The following is a 15,711-nucleotide window of genomic DNA, read 5'->3' as shown; positions in this document are numbered from 1 at the left end:
GCAATGATTCATATCTTCAAAGCAAGTTTAGGTTAATTTTCCAAACAAAATTCTTCAGAATCTGACACATAATTAATTCTAGATATTTGGTTGCTTTAAGCTTCTCATTTTTAATGTTTGACATTAGTATAATCAAATCTCCATAGGAAACATTCTTATTCATATAGCTCTGTTTCTGATGGATTGCCATTCAGTTGTACTATGGAAGTTCAAAGAACACTGTCACCATCTTATTGACTTTCCTTCTCCTAAGGAAAAAACTGAAAAAATGTTCCCTAATGCCTGAGCGTGTGTGGGGTTAATTCACCAGTTACAGAAGGTGAACCTTAAAGATAAGCAAGATGTTCTAATGGTCCCTTGGTTGTGTAATGCCATTTTGCAATGCATTCCAATTGCACAGGTATAACTTCCAGATATAGAAATTTAAGATAGAGAAAAGTGTTCCTTGACCTTCAGTCATGCTGCCTTAATTATTTGGCCCTCTGCCCCAAAAGAGGAAAGATTTATTCTTCTTTCAACCTATTTTCTCAGAAGTTCTGAAAACTTGCAATTGTGCATTGCTCTTACATTAGGGGCTTGTAAGACAGCTGGACTTAAAAGTTTAAAACTCATTTTATTAGTGGTAAAATGGCTCTGAACGGTTTCTCAGCTGTTCAACTGACTTGCATGAAACAAATGTTTGCCTCCCTCATCCCCATCCACTCCTTCCACCCCAGCCAGGCAGACAATCTCTGTAGGAGATCTTTACAAACCTCTGTGACAGGGCAGACCTTCCTCCACAGGAATCTCCAAAAATTGCTACAATGGAAGTAATAACCATATGAACGGTCGTCAAACTGATAATGTCATGTTCACCTTCCAGCATCAATTTTTCTGTGACTGAAACTTGCTACAGGAACTGTTAACACTTGATGTAAATGCTCAGTGTGAAGTACAAAATGCAAGATTTAAGCTGGTGTTTGTAGATGTGCCAGTCCAGGTTCTGTTCTGAATGTTTTCTGTCAGGCACAGTAAATCCACTGCCTCCTGTGAACGCTGCTTGTCACAGTGGGAACTGGTGGAAGCTGAAATTCAAGAGTCCTTTATGGTTAAAGGCTGCACTGGTCCCTCTTAGTCTCATCTTAGAACTACACATGTCCATTACTGACCAGCAGAAAAAAAAAAAAAAAAAAAAGATAAATTCTGACTTGCAAAATCTGAAATGGGATAGCCTCAGTGGCTGAGGTCATCTTTTTGGGAGTAGTTATCTTAAGGCTTTAATTTTCTCTTCAGTTATTGATCTGAGGACTTTGGCACAAGTAGCGCACATCAGATTGCTTTCCTTCCTTCATGTATTTTGGCAAAGTTTTCCCTATAGAGGAAATTAATAAATTTCAGGGTGACATTTCCTTCTTCATCTAAAAGAACAAGAAAAATGGGTGAATTTTTCCAAACTTTTTTCTTAGATTTTTATTATTTTTAAAAAACGATAAAAATATTTTGTCAGAAAAATAAAATCCGAGCAATTTCCCAATTTGTGTGGTTAATCTGCATGGAAGAACAGTGAAATGCATGCTGTGTGTGTGCACATGCATTCACACCTTTGGGTACATAGGATGACTGTGAATGTGTCTAGAGGTGAAGTCACAAATTTAGAAAACTTACAGAAATTTACTAAAAAGGGAGGTGCAAGCAGCTGGAGTTCAGAAGGGCTGAATAAAACCCCTGCAAAAGATAAGACAGCTTATCTTGCAACTTACAGGCAGACTGCCAACAATTAGAACAAGGGAAAACAATAATTTCTCTTTCATTTTGATTGTGTGCTTTCTTATATATGATAAGTCAGTATAGTTTCAATAAAATGAGAAGCTGCTTTCATTTTGGAGACTGCCTTCAGTTTCCTTATGAATGAGCAGCAATCCACAGTTGCTGGACTATGCACTATTACAACAGAGAACACATTTCATTATTTCCACCTTTGTTTTTTGGGGGTTTCCCACTGAAGGATCTGACACTGCCATCAGTCAGAATGAGGGGACTTCTCTTGGGCAGTTATTGACCTGGGACTGTAGATAATTTTTGTACAAAAATAGAACCCAGGGTTTATTTCTCATTTTGGAAAATTTCTATGTGAAAGACAAGTCTATTCTGTCTAATTCATCCACAGAGTTTTTAGAGATGTGATAAAATACATTCTGCAGCCTAACATTTTTTAATTCTTTAGATATTATTTCTCTTTTCATTGGCCATGAATGATTTCAATAATTAAACACCCTCCTTTCAACCAGGTGGTTGTAGGCAGTCTTAATTACTTTATTTTTTTTTAACTAACCTGTTTCTTGGATTTCTACATTATACCAGAGAAGCTAATGCAGACATTTCAGATGTAGTTTCTATGTTAACTTTTTCAGTGGTGCTTTGATATTACAATTGCACACACTCTAAAGCAAAGTTTCTGAAAACAAAAACGAGATATGCAGGAATTTCTTTCATTCTTTACTGAGCCTTAGGAACCTCTGGTTTATCAGACCAATCTTTCTTGTTCCTTGTTAATGCTGGAAACATTTTGGGTTTTTAAATCATCCCCAGACGCAGCCACATTATGTGTTCCTGCAGGGTACTGCCGATTTTTAATGCTTTTCTAACCTTAATTTCTGTCATAACTTTCATTCAGACAGCATCCCAAAATCCTGAGTATTGGAAAAATTCTCAGTGCCTTCAAAAGCCAATCACATAATGCTTTTATAAAGCTCATAAAGTTTTATGAAGCTGTTGTATTTTTAATGAGGATCTGACTGACACTACTGTTGACGTTGTGATTTTGTACCTGGTGAATCCCTAAGGCTGTTGTAAGATAAATGCATCCAGCCAATGCTCCCATTTGAGATGGTTTAGTACAGAACTGTTTACTATTTCTGGTCTGACCCAATCTCTGAAGTGTTTTCCTCAGTTCTCCAATATCCCAGTAGCTCTTCAGTTCATGTAAACAGAGACTTCCCAGCCCTCAGTCCTTTCAGATAAGAGACAGCCTCTGTCTCTAGGCACAGTCATCCTTTGGGACACTGCTGTTTGTTCCTGTTAAATTGTCATGGAAAGACAGAGAACTATTCTTGCAAAGAAGAGGAAAATATTTTGATTTTCAAAGATATCAAGAGAATTCACCTCTTCAGGTAGAAGGCTTGGTGAGGCTGATGGGTTCCAGGCAGGTGAGCTGTAGTTCATTAAGCGTGGTCTGCCTCCTGCTCCAAACTCATCAGGAAGTTCAGCCCAGGTTTATAGTATTTCTAGTATTATATTCAATCTACTCCCTGACACAGCCATAATGCTGGGAGCACTGAGAATCAAAATGCTGAATCTTAACACTAAATAAGCTACGACAGGGTTCATAAACTGTGCTCTTGTGACAGGTGACTCAGAGATCTTCCCAGAATAAATGATATTTTTTTCCATTTAATCAGTAGTGAGCAAGGAGTTGTTAAGGAAGGTGTGCAGGGGCAGCACCCCCTGAGCCCATCTTGTCACTCAAAGTATCACTCTTGGCACAAAGGAAGCATCACCCCAGCACTGTGTTTGCCATGTCTGTGATGGGTAATAAACCCTTGCTTCCCTCTGAAATGTGAAAAACTATTTCAGGGCAAGCAAAGAGCTGCTGCTCTGGGAGTTTTGTCAGAATCACTTGGCTCCTCACGGCTCCTCAGGCCGTGAGCTCCCCCACGGCTGCCCCAGCTGGCTGTGATGCCAGGCAGCAGATTCCCCTCCCATGGCTCTGCTTTGCTTTTGCTGTGTGCCCCTTCCTAAGCACAAATGCTTTTACTGAGCATTTTAAATCATTGTGTGATCATCGCAGAGAGACACCCAAGGTGCCAACAAAGATTCATATTCTAGAGAATCTGTGGTTCCATATCATTTTTCTAGGTTCTAGTACACCAATCATCACTTTGTGGCCATGCGCGAGTCACACGCTTCGACCAAAACAAACATTTTGAGTTGAAAACCAGCATTTTTAGGGAAAAGGATTTGCAATGTGACTTGGTTTATGTAATTGAAAACCAAACCAAAACACCACTGTTACGTACTGTAAGTAACTCCTTTGTCTTCTACAAAATTTAACTTGTTTACGTGCCCCGCAGCCGTAGTGAGAGAACAGAATAACTGGCAACTCCTCTTTGGGCCTATTTGAAAAGAAATCAGGAAAGGGAAGATGAGAGTGGCCAGAGAGTTATGAGAAGGAAGAGATGAGTGCTCAGATAAAAAGCAGCCCAAGGGAAGATTACAAGTTCTCAGAAAAACAGATCAATAATGACGTTAACTCTGCAGCTGCAAATGCAACTATTTACATCTTGAAAACATTTTTCCCAACTACTTCACTGGGTCTAGGGTATCTAGAACACTCTGTGCAATAGACAAATCCCCTTTGAAAGGGCAGTATTTTGATGAAAAAGTCGATATCCTGAGGATGCCACTGTATTTTTCAGTACAGAACTCCTCAAAACACCAGCTTACTTTCCCCTCCTATTGCTTGCTCACTAAGATCCAAGGATCTGAGACCACTCTCATTTATATGTGACTCCCAAACAATTTGCCACTGATTTTGCCTCCTCCCTTTTCCCTCCCTAGACCTTTCAACCTGTGCTTCCCCTGGGAAAACCATGACGAATTTCCACGTGGAAATTTCAGTCTCACTGTTAGATGCTCTCTTTTTGTTGTTATTGATGGCCTTTCCTCTCCACCCTCTTTCTCTTCACCGCATTGAGACTTTTGACAAGGTCAAACAATTCATCTTTGTTTCTATATTTATATCCGGGAAGCTCTCTCTAGTAGCACAACAGCATTTGACCTCAGACAGCTTGACAAAAACAGTAGACAAGAAAGCTCTTGCTACAGAGACCTGGTCTGGTAAAACAAAATCAATTAAAAAAGAAAAAAATTAGAACATCCCAAGTGTCCAGACAAAATGAGCACCAGCAGCCCCAGAATAAATATTGCTTAATGGCTGCACAAAATCAAAGCTGTTCTAGACAACATTGTACATTATCTCAGCAGCTTATGGACACAGACACAAAGTGGCTTTGTTGGGTTTCACACCAGGACTGCAGTAAAGGCCAGCACCAGAAGAAGTTTGCACATGAAGTGCAATGAATGAGGGATATCTGAGGCAAAGAAAGTCAATAAACATTAACTGGAAGGGATAAGGACCAGTGAAAGCAGCCCTGGCTGGATGAATGTATTGGTGGAATATATTAAAGATAATTGAAACATCCAGACACAAAGAAGTGAAAGCTGGATGCTGGTTATACTTCCTGGCTGTATGATGGTAAAGTGATCAGGAAAATTGAGACAACTTAGCAAGAAAGTCTTGAAAAAGAGGGAATTGTAGCAAAGTGAAAATGAAACTTAAAATGATGGGTTAAAAATGGCTAGTAAGCATTTGAAAGCAAGTACAAAAAAATAGGAAAGAGCCGGTACATCTCGCAGCACGAGAGAGGTAGAGGGAATGCTACAGCAGCAGTTGTTACAGACAGATGGCAAGTTAAGTTAAATCAAGCAATGGTTTCTCTGGGCTCAAACCAGAGTGTGTCTGCACTGTGCAAAGAGGGTTTGCTTATGGACTGTCCCAAGGAGCACTGGGACCCACTTGAATTAAAGCTGCACACAGGTACTTGTGACAGGCAGTGTGAGCTTAAGTCTGTCCCCTCTGATTTATTACTCTTCCTCTCAAACTGTACCTCCCAAACTGAGATTCTGTATGGATTTCCACAGCAACCTAGAATTTAGGAGTACATGTGGTGACTGAGAGCAGTCCGGGGATCCCAATTTCATGCACTCAGGCCATACAGTTTCTTTTCATGAAAAGAAAACTTTGGGAAGTGTTTAAAAAGTTGCATTTGAAAAATTTTGTCTTACAGGGCATTTCAAAAGACTGTTGGGAGGTGTAGCTAAAGGAATTCTGGATATGATTTGACTGCTTTAGTCTGCTTCCTTGGGAGCGGGTTCCCCGCTGCCTGGCATTCCATAAGGCGTGGAGAATTCCCAGATGTATTCCTGCTGTTGTCTGACCTGCCAAAACCTTTCTATACCGATAATGTACAATCCAAACCCCAGTGATCCTTGTCAAGAGGGTTGGTGCTGGTGATGGACTAGCTGGGCCTCCTTCCCAGGGACCCTCCAACAGAATTCTTTCCAGAGCAATAGTGCAGGTGTCCTTTATCACATCCTTCTGCAGGGACAGTATAAATGGGCTGGAGTTGCTCTTTGACAAATTTCTTTTTTTCCTCTAAGGAGCAATACAGGGGTATGGTTGGGTTTTTTCACTGTGAAAGTGAAAATTTCACTCCCCTGTGTAGTGACACACAGAGCTGCAGCTTCAAAGAACATTATTTCACTTTCCTTTCCTGCTTTGCCTTTCTGGCACAAGAAATCCTTGTTTGTAAAATGCTGTGAGCCTTCAAAGTGAATTGTCTTGGAACTGATTTTCCATATTTACCTGAATTCTCACAGAAACCGACCTCCAAATGTAGCACAGGTAGTAAATCTGTAATATCACCCCAAGGCATTTCTTTGCCTTGGCATTGTAACGTGGATCCTAAAAACTCGGTAACATAAGTTATTCAGTATTAGCAAAGCCTCAGAAATACATACAACAGCATGTACCGTAACCTCTAGATTAGAATCCTGGTTTTCACCCAGTTATTAAGGTGAGGGATTTCTCCTATGCACTACCAAGGGTCATTAAAATCTCTTTCCCACTTGTCTCTGCTGTGGAGATTCATTTGAAAATACCTTGATGACTCTTATCCACAAAAGCTTCCTATCCATCCATATATGAATCACTTTGAAAAGAGCCACATTTCTCATAGCAACCAAAGAATCAGTCCTAGCAACAAGACAAGCTGCAGAATTTTGTTTTCACATAGTTACTTGTGGACAGTACGTTCTGCTTTCCCCTGGCATTGCTCTTGCAGTGTTGACTTAGTAAAGGGTAAGAAATGGTACAAATCAGACTCTTGCTCATAGCAAAGACATCGCTTTCAGGGCAATTTATGATCTCTCTGCCTTTGATGTTATATTTCAGGAGCCAGTGCAAGAGTACTGACTGCTGGCAAGTTCAGAATTTCAATTTTTGCCTTGACAGAACTACTACAAAGAAATGTGTGAGGGAAGCTGACAGTTCCCAAAATCTTGACTTCCCCCCGCCCCCCCAGGAAAGGAAACCATGGTGGAGAATCAAAGAACAAGTTCTAAAGGCCAACATCTCTGCCTCTCTTAGCATCTGTTCATGTTGAGAACAGTTAGAAAGGCTGCACAGAAGGTGACTCTGTAATGTGTATATATATATATATCTCCTCTATTTTCCTTGCAAGGATAATTTTGGGAGAAATATTACAGAGAGAAACTTGGAACATCAATGCAATTGCCATGTTGGTTATTACCTGGTCTTGATTTCTTTACAAGAGTTTTAGGGGAGCTCCCTGAAGAAGCAATGCTAAGATGACATTTATAAACAGGGCAGTGTTGGAGCAGTTCCATCTCTCAATCCCACTTCTGTGTAAGGAAACGAGTTCCCATATGTGTTTTGATCCTCTGAAGAAGTTCCAGGTGCAAGGGGCAATAGTAACTGCACTCAACTCTCATCCATGTTCCTTCCCTGTCCCCTGTGCAGGGGCTGGTGGTGTCCTGCGGGCTGCTTTGATTCCCTCACTGGTCCTGAAGTTGAAGACAGAGTTGGATGAGATCCAGGAGCTCATCCTTGAGACACTCTCCAACTGTCTCCGTGTGGAGGTTTCTGAAGCTCTGGCAGCTGGTGCTGTTACTGTGCTGAAGGAAAGGCTCTCACACCCCTCCACTGCCATCAGAAGCAAAGCAGCCTGGGTCCTCTTAGAAATCAGGTAAACAAACCTCTCTAAGGCTTAAGTCCAAGAAAGAACTAATTCCAGGAGTAAATAAATGCCATTCATTTACAGCTGTGTTCCACTACACACTGAAGCTGCCACATTCCACACGTAAAGCACAATCAGCCTGAATGCACGCATGGGTAAAACAAAATGGGACACATGGGGCTTAAAAAATTCCTAACTGCTATAAATCACTGAAGAAAGCAGATGCTGATCAGTCATTCATTCTCCTTCTGTTTGTTTTCAGTATCGGCAGTAGAATCAGGGGTTTTTTTCCTGGTACAGCACTGCTAGGAAAAAATTCTTGCATGAAAAATCTTGTATGAAACAGGATTCTGACCACTATGGGGTAGGGAGGATCTCCCTTGTATTTTTGAAAAGTGGTCTCTCAGAAAATTAGAGGTCCTTGGAAACTTTCACTGTGATTGAAGACAGAAATAGTTTTCTGCCACAGGCTGCTACATACATCAGAAATTGATCAGAGAAAGCAATCTTTCCATTAAATTTGCGTATCAGAGAATGGATGAAAGAATAACTTAAGTCCACCGTACTGCAATCAGAAAATATAATAAGGGTTCAACAAATGTCTAGTTTTAAAAGGTCAGCAGATGATGTAGTTTACATATCAGCTGGCACTACACATTTCCACATGTCCTATAATCAAGAGAGGTCTTAGAGGAAAAGAGTATAATTAACGTGAGTCATAGAAAGAAAGCAAAATGCAACTGAAATATGGACATGAGCTATGTTCTAGGTCCCTGCAGTGGCTGGGCCACATTAAATATTCTCCTCATTAGAGAGGCTGGAAAGAGAGAGAAAAGTGATCTAGGAGAAGAATTTACTTCAGCCCTCTGATTTAGCGGGTTTTTAAATCTCCAGAGGCTTCACCAGCCAGGTTTGTAACTCGGTTGCAATTAGCACTAGCAACACCCTTATTCCTACATCCTGTTACATGCACCTACCCATCAGTGTCCACTGTACCACAGAAAGCTTTTTAAAAATCCAGATATCACCTAAAAATAACCTAAATTATCATGAAGCTTGTCCAGTCAGGTCAGCGTGGGCTCCTCCAGCCCGCAGCAGCAGGTGTGCTCAGCAGGCACAGGCAGGACGGTCCCTGCGGGGGAGCACCGAGGGTGTGACGGCGCTGCTGGCACCGGGGCGGGCTCAGGGGCACACGGGGCTGCACGGGCAGCAGGCACGGATCGAGGAAACAACTTCACCATCTTCTCTGCACAGTTCTCATGCTGAGGGGAAAATCGCGGTGTGCAAAGAAGAGGTGATTCCTGTGCTGGTGAGCCTGCTGGAAGACGCGCAGCCCGAAGTTCAAGCTAGCTCGACAGGAGCGCTGATGTTTGCTCTTGTTAAGCCTCAGGGTGAGAGACAGGGGCATTTCTTTTGGGGTACCTCTGGAAATCCAATTCTAAGGCAACTAAGTAACAAAGCATTTGCCCCCTGCCAAGCCCTCAGTTTCTGACAGATTTAATGCTCGTCAAGAAACTCTAAGATTGGGACATTTCTTTATAACTGTCGGAAGCAACTGTTGTTGCTCCCTCACAGTGCCTAGGGGGGGACAGGATATTTCACATTTCATTCCCCCAAGTAGGTCAAGAAGTTATTTATCTACCTCACCTGTATCATTTCCCTCCAGAGGGGGAACATTTTCCATTCAAGTCCAGACCGCACAGAGATCCACAAAGCTGGAGCTCCACAAACCTGGAGCTCCACTGAATCAGCGCTACTCTCTGGAAATATTCTGGGATTAGAGGCAGCTCCTCTCTCACAGCTGGGAGAGCAATGAATATTAATAAGGTCTGTAGCTCTCCCAAGTAACTTACATGGCACAGAAAATACTAACTGCTAAATTTCCAGTGTGATGAATGAGTAATTAGACATAAAAGACTCAATAACAGCAGTTGTGTTCCAGTCCTCCTATGCAAACCTTCCTCGGGCTTCCAAAGACAACTCAGGAGTGGATCTCGGTCTTTGAAGAGTTTTTAAAAATGAAAGGCTGGCAGATGTTCTTAAGGGCATCTACCACGCTCCGCTCCTCCTCCCCCCGCTCCAAAACATAGGTTATTTTATCGTTGGTGCCTGGTATATTTTTAGATAATTTGTTGCAAATGAAATACTAATGTGCAAGGCAGATAAAGTTAACCATGAAGGACCTTTTTCCTTAAAAATAAACAGCTGGGAGCCAACCTTGGTCTCTGAAAGGAGAGCACGTTGTGCCTCTGTGCACTGCACCTCCAGGGCTGTTCGGAGCTGTAGCCGGGCAGGGAATGGAACGTTGTCAGTCCAAAAGAGCGATGATCAGATGTCATAACACATTTCAAAGCCGCTTTATTTCCCCACAGGGAGGTCCTCAGCCATGGGTGCTGAAGCCCTTCCACCTTTAGTGAGGCTGGTTGCTGAGGAAACCAGCAAAGCGCGTTTGAATGCGATCAAAACCCTCACCCTGCTGGCGGAGCTGCCAGAGGGCCGCCAGGCGCTGCTGCTTCACAGGGACACATTTCAGCGCTGTCTGGAGGATCCCAGCGAGGCCGTGCAAAGAGCTGCCGACATCGCCATCTCCGTGATCGACTGGAAACCCTTCTGCAGCCGAGATCTTTTCTAGAGATCTATTGCCCTCTGTTGTTGTCTGGCTGTAAAAGGTACGCGGTTACATGAGACCTTCAACACCACAACTCTAGTCCTCACTTATTCTGGATCAGTTCCTCCTGGAAAGTTATTTGACAACAGTTTCACATCTATATCGCAGGTCCCACACAGAGAAATGGAGAAGAAAACTTAGGAAGTGTGGAGTTCTCCACTAGGAGTTACTGCCCGAGTTACCAAGATTTTCCTGTGATACGAGACACCAACCCTTTTTGTTTTCTTCATGATGTTCTCTCCTTTTGATTTTTTTAAACCTCAGCCTTTCAAACACTAATCGATAATTAATTATATTAGAAAGGTTCACAATTAGCTCCTCCAGCAGTCTTGTCCATACTGACAAATTGATCTAACAACAGGAATTTACATGAATTTTTCTGCAAACATTTGTGACACAGGATTAAGACCAAAGTCAGAAAACCTTTACCAGGGTAGCCCTCGGTAAAGATGTGTTGGGGACTCTCCAACAGGAGAGGTCTCTGGTCCCTAACTGGAATTGCTTGTAATAGGGAACAAAAGCACCTCGGGGTTTGAGCTGAAGGGCAGTGGAAGTGGTGGGAAGTTTCAGCAGCATTTTCTTCACTGACAGTTCAAGGCTGGTCACTACAGACATTTCTTTCTGCAGTTACCAAAGGGTAATTTAAAAGGCTTCAGCAGGAGGCCTGGGCAAAGAAATAACACAAATGAGCAGGACAGCCCTGGCCATTCTCAGCCACCAAGGGAGATGGGACAGAGCGGCTGGCACAGCCTCACAGCAAGTCCCGTTTGTTTTCACCTGGGTTTTGTTCTCACATGGGAGTTTTGTATCCAGAATTGTAGTTACAAAGAAGCTGCATCAGGTCTGTAAAAGGGATTATTTGTCAGGGCTGCTTTTCCATTCCAACCCACGGTCACACTGCAAACTGCATTACTCTTACACACTGTATAAACTCTTCCTGTAGGAGTGATTACAGTTAAAATGTTTCTCTTCCACAATGTAACCAAAGGGTAAATTTCCTCTCCTATAAAGATGTGATTCAAAAGTATTGAGTCAGTTGGATTCATTCCCTCCAGGCAGGATCTTGGAGGAACTCTGCCTTTTAAACACATAAGGCACTGGTGTGTAATACATATTGGTGCCAGAGTGCATCCAACTCAATAAGAGAAGCCAGGCAGCTTTAATAACCTGCTAAAGGACTAGAGCAGCACAGTGTGGGCTCAGCTGCTCTTACAGGAAAATCTGGTTATAATCATCATTTTAGCCCAGGCCCAACCTCGTCACAGCCTTCCCTAGTAATCCAGGTATCACCCTTCAGTGAGTTCCCAAAATAATTAGCTTGTTCAGATGCAGAAATAAGAGCATCCACACTGAACTGCTCTGACTAGAAATAATTTAATTGGACCTTAAGTTCTGCATTCCAAGTAATTGCCTGATCGATGCTTTAAGGACAATATAAACTGCTCCCAAAAAAGCCTCTACATGGATCAGTGTTCTCATCTTACCCACACAGTACAGAAATGGAACAGAGCCTCAGGTGAACTCTGAGATATGGACACTGCTCCTCCCACGTGTCAGCTTTTGTGTCAGCAGCTCTTTGGCACTGTTACACCTGAGAACACGAAACCATCACACTCCAAACATGACAGGAACTCCCTTGGGCTGTACTGACCACATGCTGCCTCTGCAAATGCCAGAATTTAAAGTCTTTATACAGAAGATCCATGAACCACTGTTAGTTGGTGTTTTCTACTTACAGAGCTGCATTATTGACAGAAAGGTTGCAGATACAATAACCAAAAGTCACATGCTGTGCTGAGGGTTAATTCCCTGCTTTGGGATGAGAGACAAGAGTCCCCATTTCATGAGGCTGGGAATTAATTAGCACTGCAGGTGTCAGTAAAACAATTGGCTGGATCAAAGGAACAGCTGATGAACACTTTCCCTGGACTGACTTAGCTTTCAGTCAGGAACACTCCATAACAAAGCTGACACATACATGGTCACAAAAATGCTGAGGATCTTTTTGAATCACTTCATACACATTATAAATACTTAAATGAACATCTCAGGATCTGGCACCTCCCACCCTAATTAAACTCACCATTTCAAAGGAAATGCTGTGTGTACAGCAAGTCTCTGGTTTTAGCACTGTGCCTTCCTCTGTGCTCCAATGGCTTTAGCACCAAGGCAGATTTTTAACATCAATGAAATCAATTTGCCTCTTTAGCTTGAAGCCAACAGTTATTAAGGCCCAGATATAATTAATGTGGTCCCGAGTCAATACTGGAATTAATGCAGTTACGCTCTACACAGATTGAGTTTTCAAACCAGTTGCCCAACAATCCTCAGCAACACCAGAGAACAAGACAGCTGCGTCCATGGGAAACAAGAGCTCCCTGTGGAGTCCTGTGTCCTACCCAGGCAGAGGTCACATTGAATTTTTTCCAACAGTTTCCAGAAGGTTAAGAATGTTATAGCTCTTTGTTCTTGCAACTACAGACTCATTTCCCCTGTCCCTATACACTTTCAGAAGGCCAAGGAGTGGAAATCTTTCTGTCCTGTCTGGAAAATGGCAGCTTTTAATTCCATCTTTTCATGTTTCAAAGCAGGGAGTATATTTGCTTCCCACGATTACCTGTGCTATTAAATAAATAAATAAATAGATAAATAAATAAATAAATAAATATAAAAATGATGTAGTGAGAGATTTGTCTAAGGACAAAATAGTCTGGGAAAGTCAGATTTGGCTAATGACATTAAAACAGAAAGGCAGAGACAGCTACAAAGCTAATATGCTCAAAGCACAGGACCTATTTTTAGCAAGACAAAGTTTGCCATTTGAATGAATAAAACCCATTCTAATAATTTGGTTTAGCATACTTTGCATATAAGCTACATTTTTAAAGTTATAGGCTTCAATACTGTAAAAAAAAATGCTGAACAGAGGGGCAAGAAACTCATACCTCAGCTTGAAGCTCTTGCAGGTACCTCCAGAAAAGTAGAGGAGGTGCTGATCCAGGCAGGCACAGCTGCCCTGGCCTCAACTCTGCCAGGTGGGGAGAGGGGGAGCTCAGGAACTCCAGGGGAATTATTCTTTCTCACAGCTGCCCATGGTAGATGGCAAGAAGGAATGTTCTTCAGGAGGCACAAAAAAGGCAACCTATTTTATCAATAATAAGGATGGTAACTTGAGGCACTGCTTATACTGTCTTGCATCAGAGCAACTGGTTGAAATTGGAGTGAGTGAAGTTTTGTTCTGTCCTTTAGGTTCTCCAGCACAGGCCCATGAAAATACACACTCCATGAGAAAATGCCACGAATCACCAAAAGAAACCAGGGATTTTTTGCATTTCTCATCTCTTTCAGCAGTGTATTGCCTGCTGTTATAAATCTAGGTCTATGGATCCTCAAGTCAGCACAAGGGAAGGGCTGTGATTGCTGCTCCCTTCCCTCTCTGCCCCTCAGAGAACACTGCAATGCAGGGCACACACACCTGCAGCTGGCACATAAAACACTAAACAAATTAAAGCACCCAGCAGCTTTCCTGAGAGCAGCTTTGCTGTCACCCCACAGCCTGTCCCCAGAAATGGCAGCTCTAAACCCTCTGGCTCAACACTTCAAACCAAGGAGCTCAAGTGCCCTTCAAATACAATGAAATATATGGATTTATTGCTTACCTTGGCTCTTCATTTTTGTGTTGGCTTTTACTTAATTGGTTTTGCTAATTAAGGAAGGTCAGGGAGCTGAGTCCCCTGGCAATAGAAAGATTGGGCTCCAATCACCACAATCACCTGCACCTGAGGAGCTCAGCCTTGTGCCATGGCCTAATTCACCACGGCCAGACACTGCTTCAACCCAAACCATGAATACTGCAGATTTGTTCCAAAGTCCCAGACCTTCCTTCCCCTGCCATTTCAGTGCATGAGGTTTTCAATAACGAAATGGGAATAGACCCAAATCCTGAGTTCTAAGAACAGGGTGTTCTCGTCATCATTAATACTAAACATTTTTGAGATATTTGGATATATTTTTGTGGTTGATACAGACAAATGAAGTGAACAGTGATAACCCTTTTTCAGGATTTTTCCTAAGAGCTACGTAGTATTTCTTAAATGGAAGATTTTGTTTAGTGTGTGTTCTTTACAGAGCACTCTCACAATTCGCTGACAGAGCTACTAAGTGCATACTTCATTTTATTCTGTTTTATTTATTTTATTACAATAATCCTAACTAAAGTCCACTAAAATAAGCTTTAACCATGTAACTTACCTGACAGGGTAAGCTGGAAGTCTCAAGATCCCCTGAAACAGAGCTTTGTTACGCTGTACATGCCATGCAGGTACTTTGTGCTGTGAGCCAGAGATTTATTTGATATTATACCAGAAGTATTTCAAATGTATGGTCAAGCACTGGGGAAAGGGTGTGCTCACAGTTCCCACCTCTACAGCATGACAATGCCCAGCACAGTGTAAGCTACTGCTTTTATCTGAGTGTCCCCAACAACAGCTCATGGACAGAGCTCCCCTGAAAACTGAAGAAAAGACATTTTCTTCCTTAAAATCATGAATGCAATAACGACCAACCTGAGCTGGCATTTAATGTTAGCTAAATGTTAAAATTTTATCAACTGTTCACAATATAAGGCTTTTTTCCTTTGAAATTCTACAAAATTACAGGAGTCAAGAGTAGCTGTCAAACTTTATGTAAACATTTGAGCTCTTCCCTCCACAACATCCACCTTCAGACCAGAATTAAATCAGGTTGCTGAGGGCATACAGGAATATCCCTGGGAAATTGTGGGTTAGATTTTCAGAACTCTCTAGTTCTGAGGAGTAAAATCATGCAATGATGCCTGATTAACCAGGAGATCATCCAGAGGCTGCTCAGACTTGTGTTACTTGTCTTTGTCCAAATAGCTTTATAATTTCACCGTGTTTTTGTAGCAAAGAATGATAAAGAGGGATCTGGGCAATCCTCAGTGATGTCTTCCTTGTTTGTTCTTCATCCATTTCTATTACTCACAGCCAAAACCCAGACACCAAATGAAGTTTCTCTGTCTTCCATCATATTATATAAAAAAAACATCACTCTGTGGACAGCAAATACTTCAAAATATACAATTAATTTAATACATACAAGTCTTCATAGTTCATTAAATACAATTAATTCCATGGTCTTTAAAATACTCTATCACTGTGTTAAGTA

At 41.9% G+C, this 15,711-nt stretch overlaps 1 protein-coding gene and 1 long non-coding RNA gene across 2 annotated transcripts in view; one reads left to right on the top strand and one right to left on the bottom strand.

Moving 5' to 3' along the window:
- The window catches only part of RSPH14 (radial spoke head 14 homolog), a 72,528-nt gene extending 61,468 nt beyond the window's left edge, over window positions 1–11,060 (top strand). The window contains exons 5-8 of the mRNA XM_040080938.2: window positions 7,640–7,865; window positions 9,111–9,247; window positions 10,229–10,525; window positions 10,633–11,060. Coding sequence (XP_039936872.1) covers window positions 7,640–7,865; window positions 9,111–9,247; window positions 10,229–10,488 — 623 coding nt within the window. The 3' untranslated portion in view covers window positions 10,489–10,525; window positions 10,633–11,060. The remainder of the gene's footprint in view (window positions 1–7,639; window positions 7,866–9,110; window positions 9,248–10,228; window positions 10,526–10,632) is intronic.
- Window positions 7,444–14,228, bottom strand: LOC120760531 (uncharacterized). The gene is made up of 3 exons (XR_005703386.1): window positions 14,184–14,228; window positions 13,470–13,666; window positions 7,444–10,516 (listed from the first exon to the last, which is right to left on the bottom strand). It is a non-coding gene; the product is annotated as an uncharacterized LOC120760531 (long non-coding RNA).
- Between the last annotated feature and the right edge of the window lie 1,483 nt (window positions 14,229–15,711).

This window comes from Hirundo rustica, chromosome 17, assembly GCF_015227805.2.
Source record: "Hirundo rustica isolate bHirRus1 chromosome 17, bHirRus1.pri.v3, whole genome shotgun sequence".
NCBI lineage: Eukaryota > Metazoa > Chordata > Aves > Passeriformes > Hirundinidae > Hirundo > Hirundo rustica.
This window is presented reverse-complemented; position numbering and strand designations above follow the sequence as displayed.